The 16,025-nt window shown below is 33.6% G+C and overlaps 1 protein-coding gene across 1 annotated transcript; it reads right to left on the minus strand.

Moving 5' to 3' along the window:
- Positions 1-4,892: 4,892 nt before the first annotated feature.
- On the minus strand, positions 4,893-14,668 carry LOC147381507 (uncharacterized). The gene is made up of 4 exons (XM_086430328.1): positions 14,639-14,668; positions 14,366-14,486; positions 7,853-8,833; positions 4,893-6,752 (listed from the first exon to the last, which is right to left on the minus strand). The coding sequence occupies exons 2-4, from the start codon at positions 14,423-14,425 to the stop codon at positions 5,550-5,552; spliced, it is 2,244 nt and encodes a 747-aa protein (XP_086286454.1). The 5' UTR covers positions 14,426-14,486; positions 14,639-14,668; the 3' UTR covers positions 4,893-5,549.
- Positions 14,669-16,025: the final 1,357 nt, after the last annotated feature.

The following is a 16,025-nucleotide window of genomic DNA, read 5'->3' on the forward strand; positions in this document are numbered from 1 at the left end:
TAAGGTCAAAAGAGCTCAGATATGCTTTTTTCAAGAGTTTTATCGATCGATTTGAAGAGTTACGTTTGATTTAGGTTTTTGTTGAGTTTTGTAATCGCTTTTAACATAAAATCTAATTTGTATGGTTCATTTTGGTTTGAAAATGAAAATAAAATTTGATTTTGTCATTTTTATATTTTTATATGTTTATATTTTTATATTTTTCCATCATTTTTTTGTCAAAGAAAACGAATGCTTGTTTTTTATAGGGTCAAGTTCATTTTTTATTATTGTTGAGTTCAATAGTATTACTATTATGAACTTGACAATAATTAAATTACAGTTACTATTGAACTTGATTGTAATTTATTATCATCGAATTTTGAGTAAAATGAATTATAAACTCGATGGCAATTTATTGAATTCGATTGTAATTTATTTTGAATTAAATGATAATTTATTGAATTAAATATATTTTTTATATTAAAAATCCTTGATTATTATCTATAATGGTACAATTATTTCGTGATATTGAAGTCAAAGATTTATTGAACTCAATATATGGCATGTATTGTGTTGCTTTTTTTGTCAATTTAAATATTTTATTTTATTATCTTGTTGCTTATTTATTTATTTTAATCAATATTACATAGAAAATGAATACTCCGCTCAAGTATTGGAAATGTAATAAAAAAATTTCGGATTGGGTTGGTTTTTTGTGAGGATGGTCTCTATGATGAGAAGATCATCCTAAAAACAAATTAGTCCAATCTGAAATTTCTAACCCCATTATTACATTGTTTTTACATATGTTCCATAATCCGTCCTTATATATATATATGGGTAGCGATTTTTTGACCAAATCCTAGACAATATTATAGACAAAGTTTTGTCTTATATGACTAAAAAGTTTTGGAACAGACTGATTTTTTTGTGAGGATGATCTCTATAGTCAGTAGATTATCTTCACAAAAAATCAGCCAATTCTGAAACTTCTAATGCCATGAAAAGTGATTACAAACTAACGCTAAAAATTAACGATTCACGATTCTTCATCTTATAAACTAGGGTTAGAAATTTCAGAATTGGCTGATTTTTTGTGAGGATGATTTTCTCACCATAGAGATCATCCTTACAAAAAAATCAGCCCATTATGAAATTTTTAACCCATATAAAACAAAATGTTTTGTCTATAATATTGTCTAGGATTTTGTTAAAAGAACGCCACCTTATATGTATATATGAAAATTTTAGAGGGGTTAAACTTGCAAATGGCCATGTAGTGTCTCTTTCTGGTACTGACACACAACATATATATTATGAAAAATTCCAATTTCCAACTATCCTTGACATATATATACATGTTAATTTCCAATAAAAGAATTATGCAGGCAATCACCCACACCTAATATTTTTAATAGAAGGCTTAATATAACTTCGTAAGACCTATCATTCCATTTTCAATAAAAGAAAAAAGAGAAAAAAATGATTGCTTTTCAGGGAAATTTGTGGAAACATTATGAAGATTGTTAACCTCTATGTATAAACCTATATCTATCTAAAAACTAAAAGAAAATTATTACAAGGACAAATAGAAAATGATTTCTAGTATTATATCAAATGAAAGAAAGTAAAGAGAGTGAGAAATGGATAATTTACCAATGAGCAGAGATTGGGTACTACCCAATAAGGTTCAGGCCATCGACGAACTACATTGGGACAAGGCAGACTAACTGAGATAGTTCGATTACACATGTAAAATCTGTATAAGCTTTCTATCTTCTGGTTGAAAGAAATAGATACAATCCCCTTTAACTCCTAAATCTGTTGCGGATACTGATGTACAACTATTCTATTTCTTTGACTTAGATCTTGTAGTCAAATTATGAACAGTAGTAGTCTCCATAGGGGGGTGCTGACCATGAGCAATATCCAAGGGAGGATGCTCTTGAGAGAGATCAAATGATGGTTGTGTTAAAATAAATGTTAATAAATGATGATTAATATTTATTTAAAATTGATTCAAATAAAATTAATTTGGTTTATTTTAAAATGATATTTGAAAGTTACTTTATGGTTGGTGTACTTTTTGTTAAAAGAAAAGTAAGTATTTTTTTTAAAAGAGCATTTCTATTGGTTAATAACTTTTCACATGGATTGGAATTTGTAAAAGTTCTTTTGGCTCCTTTTTTCAAATTTTTATAAATCCCACATTGCTTTTTAAAATGTTTTGGAGGGGTTTTTAAACCTATATATAAGAACCTATTCTCAACTCTTTCTTCATTCCAAAGACTCTCTCCTTGAGAGCTCCTAATGGCTTCAAGCTATATGGAAATTTAATAATTCTTTTTTATTTTATTTTATTTATATATATATATATATATATATATATATATATATATATATATATATAAAATAAGAAAGAAAAGAAAGAAAGAGAGAGAGAGAGAAAAATTAAATATTTAATAGGGCCGTCCAATTTTGGATAGGCACCAAGGCCGAACCGAAAGGTGTCGAAGGGGCTTAAGGGTGCTTAACGGATTCCTTGATCTGAATAGGTGCCTAGTGGTTCCAATGGGTTTTCATACCTATTGAGATTCAAAAATCATTTACGAATGGGTGTGATTTTTAAATTGATATATATTTATGGAGATTAATTCTGTTAAATAATAACTAATTTTAAAAAAAAATTTCTACAAAAAGAGGCATTCGTGTATCCGAGATTCTGAGTGACAGATTTTCTCAAAATAGTGCAAATTTTGAGGAAATAAACAGTTGTGTTAGAACTGGGCTCTGTTGTATCCTGAAGACAAGTTCGCCAGCAACCCATCTGCATCTTCGTGTTTAATCGGAGTGGGGGCGTCTGTTGTCTATAAGACAACGTAGATTACTACGTGCCTCAGAGCAATACAGTTTAAGTTCAAGTTCTATTTTTCTAACAGGTTGAGAGTCAACTTTTGCAACATTGGTAGGGGAATCACTGGATGATATTAATATATCCAAAAAGTTTATGACGAGAATAATCATGAGTGTAAGGAAAACAAAGGCACCCAAAAGTTCTAAGCATTGAGTAACACAGTGACTTACCAAATAGTAGAGAGTACGGAGAGGAGTGTTGGAGAACCGCAGTTGGAAATCTGTTTATGATGTACATCGCAGTTGCAAAGGCATCCACCCAAAAGCAAGTAGGAGCATGACAATGAAATAAAAGGGTAAGACCTGTTTCGGTAATGTGATGATGATTACGTTCTGGTCGACCATTTTGAGCTTGAGTGTGAGGACATGAAACTCTTTTGGTGATACCACAATTGGACAAGTGTGTTAGGAATTCATTTTTTGAAAATTCCTGACCACCATTGCATTGAAGAATTTTGATCTTTCTAGAGAATTGATTCTCAAGGAATTTTTGAAATTGAAGGAATATGGGGAAAAAATCTGATTTCAATTTCATTGGGTAGAACCATGTAAAATGACTACAATCATCAACAAAAATAATATAATATCGGAATCTAGCATTAAATAAAGGAGGACCCCAAAGGTCTACATGTATTAAATCAAGAGGTTCAGTGCATTGTTCATGGTTCAATTGAAAAAGAAGACGGTGACTCTTACCCATTTGACAACTAGAACAGATGGAAGAACTTAATTTAGGAGAATCTAAAATCTTAATAACCCCATGTTATTCAATAACTCTAAAACTCGTTGAGAAGGGTGACCCAAACGTTGGTGCCAAAGGTCAAATGATCCATTGATTGGTGGAGAACGCATGGAGAGTCAAGGGTGTATGAGTAGTTCCTTCTATTGCCTGTCCCCAACACTCTCTTCATTCCCTGTTCCTGCATCACAAAACCAGTAGGATTGAAGACAAAAAAAAAAAACAATCAATTATTATCTTTGGTGAATTGTGACTGACTGAAAGAAGATTTTTTTTTATTTATTCAAAAGAAGGTACAAAAAGAGTATTTTCCAATTGTAGAGAACCAAAAGGTGTGTTCAAAGAGACGGTTCTGCTATGAGATATTGGTATCGATGACCCATCACCAACTAGAACATGATCAAATCTAGCATAAGCCTTTTCATGAACTAAATTACCGTGTGTGTGTCATATGTGCAGTGGCACCACTGTCAGATATCAATCTAGGTCTTGAGGATTATTGATAATGAGAGAAGTGAAGGCTTCCGGAACATGAGTTGTTTGGTAGGCATAATTGAACATGTTGTAGCACTCAAGAGCGGTGCGTCCATTTCCACAAATCTGACAAGTAGAGGTAAGAGAGAAGTGACTAGAAGATGCTTCATTTTTTTTTTTTAATTGTTACTTGTATTGGGAGGAGGACACAAAAGGCCTTGTTGAGATCGTTGGGGTGTGAAAGCACTCTGATAATTTCCATTATGACGATTCCCTTGATGTTTTAAAAAGGGTTTTCCATGAAATCTTCCTCCTCTCCCATTTCTTCCACCACCTCCTGCATTCCTTCCTGTGCGTGATTCTCTTTGAACAGAAAATGCTGATTCATAAGGTGTGGAATGAGATGTCAGACTTTTTAAAAGGAATTCATGACTAAGAAGAGAAAGGATGATTTCCTTGAATGAAGGAATGGGGGGTTTTGCAAGAACCGAAGTTACAAAGGTGTGATATTCTGTTCCTAGCCCCTTTAAGAACCAAAAGTCCTTGTCAGCATCAGGTATAGTGCTTCCCATGACTGCAATTTGATCACAAAATGCCTTGAACTTACGAGCATGTTCTGAAACTGTAGTATTGCCCTTTTTGAGAAGTTGAAGTTCTTCACGAAGTATCAATTCTCTTGTTTTGGACTTGTGAAAAAATGACTCTTCTAAGGCTGTCCAAATTTCATATGAAGTGCTAGTCCCACAACTTCACTATCCAATAAACCATAAACAATATAATATATATATCCTATTATTTGAATAGGGATTCGAATTCAAATTTTCGACTATCCATTAACATCCCCTTGCATCATCTTGTAACTATAATCAATTTGCTTCTCTCATCCTAATGGTTTCAAATTTGAGCTGGTCTCCTAGCCAAGCCAAGTCGTCTTGGACTCAAAACTACATGGATTCTCCTAGCCAACTGGGTAGCGACCTTCGGGATACACAGGAAAAAGGTATGTGGTTCTGTGCCCTTGCCACATCAGCCGCATACCAAGACCGCATGTATTCATCATCATTCAAATTTTCCAGCCTAATAGTTTTCTACTTCAGATAAATTAACATCTTTAATCAAACTGCAACCAAAATTGACATGCATCCAATAAACCATAAACAATGGTGCTAAAGATATCAAGTTTCTTTATGGAAATGATTATATACTCATACAAACTTGCAGTTCTTGGAAATAGGCAGGTACGAGACAAATGGAGATCTAGTTCTATTATGTAAATCCTTTAAAACAGTCCAGAAAGGCAAAGTTCACATAATAATTTTCTGTTCTTTAATAAATAAAAACAAATAAATGAATTTCACCATCCAATAATCGAATAATTGAAAATGTTTTGCCACAAGGCCACAAAGAAGGAATACATTTAACATGTGGAGGGTGGAGGGTGCTAGGCCTGTTCATCTTGGGGAGGATTTGCAAGCCAGTCGAGTTCTTCTACAGATGAATCAAGGTTGGGTTCGATCCAAGTGCAGAACCATTGTTCTTCTGTGTCATACCAATCTTCCTTAGAATAGTTTCCCCCAAAAGAGTGGTATCTACTAGTCCAAAGAGAATAAAATACAATGTTTTCCCTATGGAACCTAGGGAAATATATCTTGTTCTCTGTTCCCTCTGTCATCGCATGTGCCAATAGTGATGTTGTATGACTAAGGAACAACATTTTGTTGCCCAAAGTTTCTAGTTTCACCCATTTCATTTGCAACCTGTCCAACCTAGAAACATAAATTGGTTTGCCCAAACGACCAACAAAGACCGATAAGATCTCACCATCACACTCTGCAATGAAAGTCTTATAAATAGAAAAATTGGGTCCTATTAGTTTTGGGTGGACCCTCCAAAGATGTTCCTCTAACTCTTCCTTTGGATCAAAAACTCCCAACTTTCCATCCTTATCCAAACAAAAGAAAACACCGTCATAGAAAATAGGATTGCAAAAAGATGCAACGAATGGCACCTTACTATCAATCATATACGAAGTCCAAGTATCTTCTCCATGACGACATTCCACAATCGTAACAAACTTGGTGTAAGGGAGTGCGAGACCAAAAACTATGCAATCTGAGGAAGTTGGTGGGGAAGAAAAGGAGATACTGACCATGCGGTAGGCGAAACCTCTCATATTGGGAAGGTTGATAGTTTCCCTAGTGAATGGGTTGAAGAAGAAAAATGATTCGCCTCGAGACATTAACAACCAGCCATACTTTGAGTGACGGATAGTTGCACCTACTAATTCTGGGAAGTCCTTGACAAAAGGGTCATTGAACATAGGATGGAAGAATTTACATAGTCCACCATTGTTTTTGGGAAAAAACATGAGCCATGGAGATTGTTGGGACTTAGATTGAAATGGATGTGGGGGTGTTCGGAGTGGAGAAGTGATGGCTGTCCATGCTTGGCAAGTGAGGTGAAAGCGAATGCAATCACCTAAAAAGAGACGTGATATTATCAATTCTAAAATATCCCTTGGGATGTCCATCCAAGGCCTCTTGTTCGAATCTAAAATCTCTCTTGGAAAATTATTCCAAGGCTTTTCGTCTCCTCTTATTTCACCCTTTATGTTTCCCTCGATCTCTGCTGTTCCCTGCCTCACCTGTAAACATAAAGACAATTTTTTAACCAGACATTAACATTATTAAAAACAGAAATGAGAGAAGAGCGGTTTTCAAATCTAATTAAAAAAAACTGATCACTTGGCTATACCTATTGAACAGATGAAAGATTGGCTCATCTATCTATGATTGAATATTGTAAGATTCAATCTCTAGTGATTTTACCCATTATGTTCAATTTTTTTTCCTTTCTATTAATGACTAGAAAACACCAATTGAACAGATTTCAGTGAATAAGTTCACATGATTTTGGTTGGCCCCTTTATCAAGGGCAGTGGATGAAACTTGTTATTAGATATTAAAAGAACAGCAGTTTTGCCTTCTCTTGATAAATCCTATTAGTTTTTGGGTATTGGAAGATCCACATTTCATGTAAAACTTCCTAGTATATTAGGAGAATAGGGCCGACAGAGCATGAGAAGACAATGAAAGGTGTTGAGGCCCTCGATGGTTTAATATATATATGGGGGTGGATCATGGGACATATGTAAAAACAATGGCTTTTCAAAATATGGGTTAGAAATTTCGGATTGAGCTAATTTTTTGTGAGGATGGTTTCTATGATGAGACAATCATTCTAAAAACAAATCAGTCAAATCTGAAACTTCTAACCCCATTATTAATTTGTTTTTACATATGTCCCATGATCCATCCCATATATATATGGAAAATTTAGAGGGGTTAAACTTGCAAATGGCCATGTAGTGTCTCTTTCAGGTACTAACACACAACATATATATTATGAAAAATTCCAGTTTCCAACTATCCTTGACATATATATACAAGCTAATTTCCATTAAAAGAATTATGCAGGCAATCACCCACACCTAATATTTTTAATAGAAGGCTTAATATAACTTTGTAAGACCGATCATTCCATTTTCAATAAAAGAAAAAAGAGAAAAAAATGATTGCTTTTCAGGGAGATTAGTGGAAACATTATGAAGATTGTTAACCTCTATGTATAAACCTATATCTATCTAAAAACTAAAAGAAAATTATTATAAGGACAAATAGAAAATGATTTCAAGTATCATATCAAATGAAAGAAAGTAAAGAGAGTGAGAAATGGATAATTTACCAATGAGCAGAGATTGGGTAGTACCCAATAAGGTTCAGACCATCGACGGACGACATTGGGACAAGGCAGACTAACTGAGATAGTTCGATTACACATGTCAAACCTGTATAAGCTTCTATCTTCTGGTTGAAAGAAATAGATACAATCCCCTTTAACTCCTAAATCTGTTGCAGATACTGATGTTGATACACAACTATTATCACCCAACAAGATGACCCTATCACCTAGGCTTTCCACCTTCACCCGAACCATGCTAGAGACATCCAATTTGAAGACATCAATAGTCTCAACTACGTTCTGATAGTATCCCAAGTGTATCTTCGTAACAAGAAAGAGCTCTCCACAAGATTCCACGAAATAGTCGTTAAAAGGTTTTTCATCTGGTATAGAAAAGATAACTTCCTCAAAATTTTCCTTTTTAAATGTCTTTATGGTTACATAGGTATCACAAACATCCATAACTGCAATCCCTGCAAGGAAATCGATATAAATCTTCCCTTTGAAACTAATGGCACTACGAATATGTTTTATATGATCATCGGGTTTCTTTTTAGAGTTTAATTCTTTTTTGATCCATTGTTTGTCACCCGGCCGACAAAACAAACAAATGTTATTCTCCGTGTTAATGAGCATCACCAGACAGTTGGGATCACTTGGGGAAGATGTTAAAACTCCTAAAGCTCTTTTGAAATCTTCAATGGAAGGTAGTTGGATTTTCTCAAGTGAGACCAGATTTATTAGATAACATTTGGAGTGATACTTATTTAACATGATCAACCAACCATGAGAAGATCCGAGACAAACCATCCCACGCAAGTTGGGAATACTTTTTGTCGAGTAATGTCCATCTTTTATAGTAAAACAAGTTTGATAGCGCTCTCTCCTCCCGTGAGGGAAGACGAAAGTTGGGGAAGTAGGCAGAGTAAAGCGATTTGGCTTCTCCATCACCTTGAAGTCCATTTCTTCTTCAATAGATTTTCCCTGAAGAGCACAACAAAGGAAAATTAAACACTCAAAGATTAATTGAAGAACTATGTTTTAAAAGTGACGTACTATGGAGCACAGCTGCTTGGACTTCAACTATGAGCTTTATGAATGGATCAATTGATGGGTATAAATTCATGATGACAAATGCTCAAATGGTTTGAAATTAATAATGTATTTGTTAATAACCACTTTATGATACATCCTCACATCAAAGGAATAACTATACTTTTATTCAAACATTCTTAATCTTCTAGTAGGAGAAAGGGAGAAGATAAACAAACAAATAACATAATTTATTGAGGCTTCTGGAAAAAACTAAACAAGGCCATAAGCAAAAAAGAAAAAAAAAAGTATCAAACTATATAGTAGCAAATCTGTAACATGATATGCTTACTAACATAGTAAGATTTAAAGTCATTCTAATCTAAGGGTCGTTGAGCTCCAATGGTTAACCAACTTAGCAATCCAACACACCACAGCCTTCTTCTAGATTTCATGGAAAAACTTAGATAAAAACTAAAATGTAAGGGCGAAATCTAATCTATTATAAGTTAGATTAATAGAATTTTGTCATCTACATCCCCGTCACTGTAATTACATGAACCCAAGAAGATGACTATAGTGTGTGATTAAGTATGAAGCCCAAACCAAAATTGAGGGATCTCAGTAATCTACAACATCAGTAATTCTGGGGATTTTGAAACAAATTGTTTCCACACTTATCACAAAAAATCTTGACTTATTGATGATTTATTATATAGTGCTTCCATGTGGGCTACTCAGTTACTATAAAAAAAAATTTGATTATATATTTTTCATAATAATCGAATTAGAGCACATATATAAATAAAAATAAAAATAAAAATAAATTGAGCTAATGAAGCACTCACCGTTTATATTGCTAAAGGAAGAAAGAAAAGATAAACAGAGTATTTCTCATTAGATAGAAAAATCATTGTCCAGTACTTATATGGATTCCAGCTTTCCAAATCCAATATAAGTTGTGACTTTCGGATACGGACCCTTACTTGTATATCGAAATAGTAAGTTCCCAATTCAGGTACAATTCTATTTAACTAAGTTTATAATTGAAAGTTTTAATGAAACTTTCTCCAATTAGGGATGTCAATGGATCAAGGATCTGATTTGATAATCTATTGAATTGGTTGCTCAAATTTGATCCTTTAGATTAGATTGTTCTCAAAAATCAGAAATCAATATAAGTTTTAGTTTTACGTGATAAATAAAAAAATAAAATTTCAACATCCAATATCAAACAGACAACCCCTTAAGGATTCTTTAGGGAAACTGATCCCTAGTAATTGTTCTCTACGAAATGTGTATTTTCCGTTTGTTGGACCTTAAAATGTTCTATACAAAATAGTTTCGGCACCGTTTGATAAAGCGGCCAAAATTTGTTGTCAGATTCTGCTGTAAAAAGCAATTGTCAGAAACAATTGTAAAAAGCTGGAACACTGAAAAGCTTGTTTGATAGAGTTTTTTAAAAGTGTTGTGCTGTTTACTAGAATTTAGTAATTATTGTTTGATACAGCTGTTGGATTCTACTGTATTCTGATAAAATGACCAAACTACCCTTAATGTTAATAATACATCCAGAATGCACAAAAAATTATCAGAATAACCTAATAGTTATATAATTACACTAAATATATATATATATATATATATATATATATATATATATATATATATATATATATATATAATAAAATTATATTAAAAAATTATAATAATTATTATTTTAATTTAAACAATTTTATAAATTTTATAATTCTATCGAAATTTCGATAACATCTCCTCTTAAAAATGGACATATGAAATTTTCTTGATAAAGAAAATACTTACATAATACACAATCCAATATCCACAATATTTTTCTACATGCTTATAGATAACCATGATACGAGAAAATAGATACAAAAATGGCATCTTCCTTGTCTCAAGAAAAGAACTAGCTGGGATGAACATTATTCATGGACTTAACATAAGGCCCCTTGGACTAGGGTGACAGTTGTCTCCATTTCCTTGAAAGAAGCCTATTTTCCAAACTAGGTTGAAAGTTCTCATTTTGCAGATCAAACAATACCCTGCATTGAAATTTAATATCTTGCAAACGGTTTTTGAATTTTCAATATAAATTACAGAATTTGAGAAGTCACCCATGGTATATGTATACAAGTAATCCAATACACAGACAATATCTTTATCATTTTTTAAGGTATTTGTTTGAATGGGATCTGTTTCTGCACTAAAATTATCTAATAGGGTGGTTATCAAAAAAATAATCTAATAGGGCTTTGGGTTCTAAATTTTGAGTGTTTAAGACCTTGGATGAAAGGAGACTTGACAGCACTGAAGACTTCACGTCTATCCAAATTACTAACAGAAAAGAAAAGAATAAAAAAAAAACCCTTCTTTTACCCAAAATTTCGTCCCTAGAGAAAATAAATAAAACCCCCAAAAAACCTATTTTTTTCCTGTAATTTAAGAAGAAAAGGGAGAATTTGTCCCTTTAGATCATCATTTTGAACTAGAAAAAGGTGTTTTCTCACATCTTTCCTAATAATGAAATTAAACATCTTTCTGCCACAAAGCATTGCTTTTACAAACCTTAAATTGCATAAATACACACACAGAAAGCGAGAGAGGGAGGATCGAAGAGAGTTCGAGAAAGTAAAAGAGGAAAGAAGATGGAGAACAGATGAGAGATAATGAGGTGGTCGTGGCACGTGAGTGAGGTTTAAGACAGAGGTGATGGGGAGAGGAGGAAGTTGTCGAAAGTGCGGAAAGGCGAAGAGATTGAAGGAATAACACACACACCCATCAACAATTGAGTGGAGCAATCAATGAGCTTCGTCTAAGATCATCGATGCCGTCGATTGGAGATGGCTGTTGTCGTCAATGGCATCGATCGTAGATCACCTATTGTGGGGTTAGGTTGAACGAAGAAGTGAGAATGAGAGAGATCGATTGGGTTTTAGGTCGTGAAACTTACATTGGAGTTAGGCAAGTTGATGAAGGGTATTACAATCATTTCACAAGAAACATTTTAAACGCAGTTGTGAGAAGCGCATATAACCCGCTCGTCAAAATTGTGATCAAAAGCCACCCAAAAAAACTGCTTTTTGAAGCATTATCAAACGTAAATTACGGCACAAAATCGCGTTTTAACCCTAAAAAACTGCTTTTTGAAGCGCTATCAAACACGCACTTACTCTTCAAAGTTCAAAACCATTTCAAATTTATCACAATTTCAAACTTTTTAAGAACAAAAAAAAAATGGTTGGATAGATAGAATTTAACAATCTCCACCACACCTTCTACTGTTCTACTTTCAAATAAATTGAGATCAATGGAGGATGAATATTACCTAGGGGTGCAACTTGGTTCGGGTTGGTTCGGTTTGAGCAACATCAGAATCAAACCGACCAAGGTCGGTTCCATTATATTGGAACCAGAACCGAACCAACCCAAACCGACCTTAATTCAGTTTGGTTCGGTTCGATTCCATGGGTTGCCAAAAAACTTCATCAATTAATTAAGAAAAAAAATAAGTTTTTCTTAATGCATTTTAAAATGAATTTTTGAATGCAAACATTCAAAATTTGAATTGAATTGGGAAGGCCATCCTACAGGCCATTGGGTAGGCTATCCTACAGGCACGTTGCATACTCAATCGACTTTTTTCAATTTTCACAACCTCTCTAAGGTGTATTTATTTTTTTCTTTGCAGATTGAGCCTTCTAATGATAAAAATATGGAACCGAAATAGATCCTAATCAACCCCAATATTATAAATCCACTATACATTAATATGGATAGCTCAACTACCAATAGTGGATTTGTCTTGAACCATCAAATTGACGAGTCCAACACATTTAATAATCTTAGGGCCAACAACGAATTTGGCTTGAACCATCGCATTAATTATCAGGAGCTCAACACATACATTAAGCCCACGGCCAAAAGTAATGGAGAGAGAGAGAGAGAGACAACCGTACCTCAACTTTGCAAAAGACGAGAGAGAGAGAGAGAGAGGGATGACCCGTTGACCATCGGAGTTGAGAGGCAGTCCACAGTCGCACGCCCACACCTCAGTCTTGCAAGTTGCAAGAGAAGAGAAAGAGGGGGGGGGAAGGGATGACCGCCGACCATCGGAGTTGATCCCGCAACCGCACCTTAGCTGTAAGAAACAAGAGATAGAGAGTAGAGGAGGGAAAGAAGGAAAGATAGTAAGAGTCTAACGCTCTATTTGGATTGAGAGAAGAGAAGGGAAGAAAAACTCATTAAGAGAAGAGAAGAGAAGACTAGTTTCTCTTCACCCTATTTGGATTGAAAGAGAAGAGAAGAGAAAAGAAAGAATCAAGTTTCTCCTGTTTGGTTAGGATTCATAAGAGAAGAGAAGAGAAATTATTCTTGTCAAATGACTATTATACCCTTCATAGTCTAAAGAACAAAATTCTACTTGTACAATGATACAAAATATAAACACCTAAACTCATTTATAAATAACATGATAAATATTCATTTTCCAACCAAATATCATACCAACAATAGTATTTTTAGTCCAAATGACTATTATACCCTTCATAGTCTAAAGAACAAAGTTCTATTTGTACAATAATACAAAATATAAACACCTAAACTTATTTATAAAGAACATGATAAATATTCATCGGGAGCTGTTCAGCATCAGTCTGTTTATCAAACGTTTTACCCTATACAAACCACAGCCGTTCGATCAGGCGCAATCCAACAGATGAGATGACTTCAAAATCAAAAAATCGTGTTTACTTAATAACTTTACAAATTTGTAAATACCTCTCTCACACACACACACACACACATTCTCCATCTCCCACATGTCAAGATATTTCGAAACTATATGAAACTTTAAACCATGGTATTGACTAAATCATTTAATGGATTCAAAAGGCATGGCTTGGTAACTATGATCCAGATTCATCATTCTCTTTAGTAATGTTCTTTGAACTGTTTTGTCATCTAATAAATTAGATAATATTTGCTGATTAGCTCAAATAAAATCCAAAATTCTCCAATCAAATAAAACTCATAAACCATCCAACTAAACCACTTGCGATAGCAACACATTCCTAACCAAGGTGGAAACTTTCACATCGCAGAGTTATCTGACAGAACTCTCCTTTTATAAATTTCTCCAAACCAAGCTAAACCTAAATTCGGCAAAACAAGACTACATAAAACTCATAAAAATTCTCAATTTACAGTGACAATCAAACGAAGTAAAACTAGCTTCTAATTAGAAAGAACAATAACCATAAATTCTCGAAGCAAAATTCAAGCCAAAAGAAAACTCAAACAAAACCCAAATTCGGATTGTCTCCTTAGTTTCTCAAATAGATGTCTTCACCTTCGACATAATTCACATGATTTCCAATTCTCTGAACCAATAATTAACCTCTAATTCACAATAACTGTAAAATCGAGGAACTTCAAACAATTCTATTATTCTAAGAAACAAACCTTTTCGCCTCTTTCGATATACTTCACGGCAACTAGCTCTTTGGTCCGCTTATCTCGCATCAACCTCGCCACACCAAAATTAACTCTTGATGACCTTGAGATCGAAGATGATGACTTCCCACTGTTACCAAAAAAGAAGAAAAAAAGCAGAGCGTGTGAGGGTTTTTGAAAAAAGAAGAAGAAGAGAAAGGTGTGTGGGGTTGAAGAAGAGAAAGGTGTGTGTCGTTGAAGAGGGTTTATTGAAGAAAACCAGAAGAATGAGAGAGAGGATACCTCAGGTCGTCTCCAAGTCGAGTTCGGCTCCTTTGTATTTATATATGAATATTGGGAAAATTTTATGAAGGAAAATCCGACTTCTACTAGTAGTAGTAGACGACAACTTCTAAATTCCACGTTTTCGTTTTGGTTTTCATCGTTTATTTAAAAGAGTTGATATTGGCACCCCATCTTTTATTCATTACATCCCAATTAAAAATAAAGAAAAAGGTGAATCTCTATTTCATGCATTGAATAGGACGAAATTCGGAGTTCGATATAAAACATGCTTTTTCAATGAATTTGTCATTTTTATAATCTACGCGAACTCATGAGTTCACCACTTTTAATATCAATGGATTTATAAATAAAATACAAACGATTTTGTCATATCAACGATCTTGCTAGTAATTTGTCAGCGAATTCATTAATTATAAAAGTGATGAATTCACTAGAAAAAGTTGTTTTGGGAATAAAAATGAACAGTGTACCAAAACCAAAATTTTGATATAAGTTGAGTACGTCTTGAAAAAATCCCTAACAAAAATAAGTGAATGATTCAGATTAAGTAAAGGTTGGGGTGTCACTAGAAGCTCTTTTTTCTTTTTTGTGTGGCTAGATTTCAACTTTGGGGCTTAGGATTTTATAAGAGCCTTATCGTAATTGTAAATTGTTTGAATCGATTGGTATTTAACAGTTGGGGTGCCAATAGCAGCTCTCTTATTTAAAGGTAATTAACACATACCCCTCTAGGATTTGTTGAATATTGAAATACCCCTGTGTTTTCAAAACTGATGGGGGATGCCCCTCTTGAACTCAGTCTTCTAAGATACACTAGCAGAACAAGACCTAAATGTCCTCTTCAACTAGGGCTTCAAATGGGTTGGATTTTATCTGAAATCTAAAATTTGAAATCCAAGTCATCCAAAAATCATATTTACTCGGTTTGGACCCTTCAGAGTATATCTGAATCAGAAAATGGGCCGAATGGTTCGATTAAGCAACACACTATGAATAGTGATAATATCACAAGGTAATGTAAAAATTTATCAACATTATTCATTTCGATACTTGGCAGCATGAACACATGATTTTGGCATGTTTTTCTTTCATGTTAAACCATAAAGTACAACAATATGGTCATTATTAATACTCATTAGTTCATTCACGCTACCCACTAGTAATATTATAATGAGAGAAGGTGTTCAAGATACTTTTACAACCTATTTTTTCATTGATTAATTTCATATATTATAATATTATAATACCTATATAAAAATTTTGAAACACTTTTTTAAATTACTTATCAAAATTTGAATGCACAAGCTACACATAAAAAGAATAAAACAAATACGTACAAAACAATTTACAGAATTATTTGAATTATCAAACAAATAAGTTTAAA

The sequence above is a fragment of the Akebia trifoliata genome, unplaced genomic scaffold (genome assembly GCF_017979445.1).
Source record: "Akebia trifoliata isolate Shusen 1 unplaced genomic scaffold, ASM1797944v1 Contig00386, whole genome shotgun sequence".
Lineage (NCBI taxonomy): Eukaryota > Viridiplantae > Streptophyta > Magnoliopsida > Ranunculales > Lardizabalaceae > Akebia > Akebia trifoliata.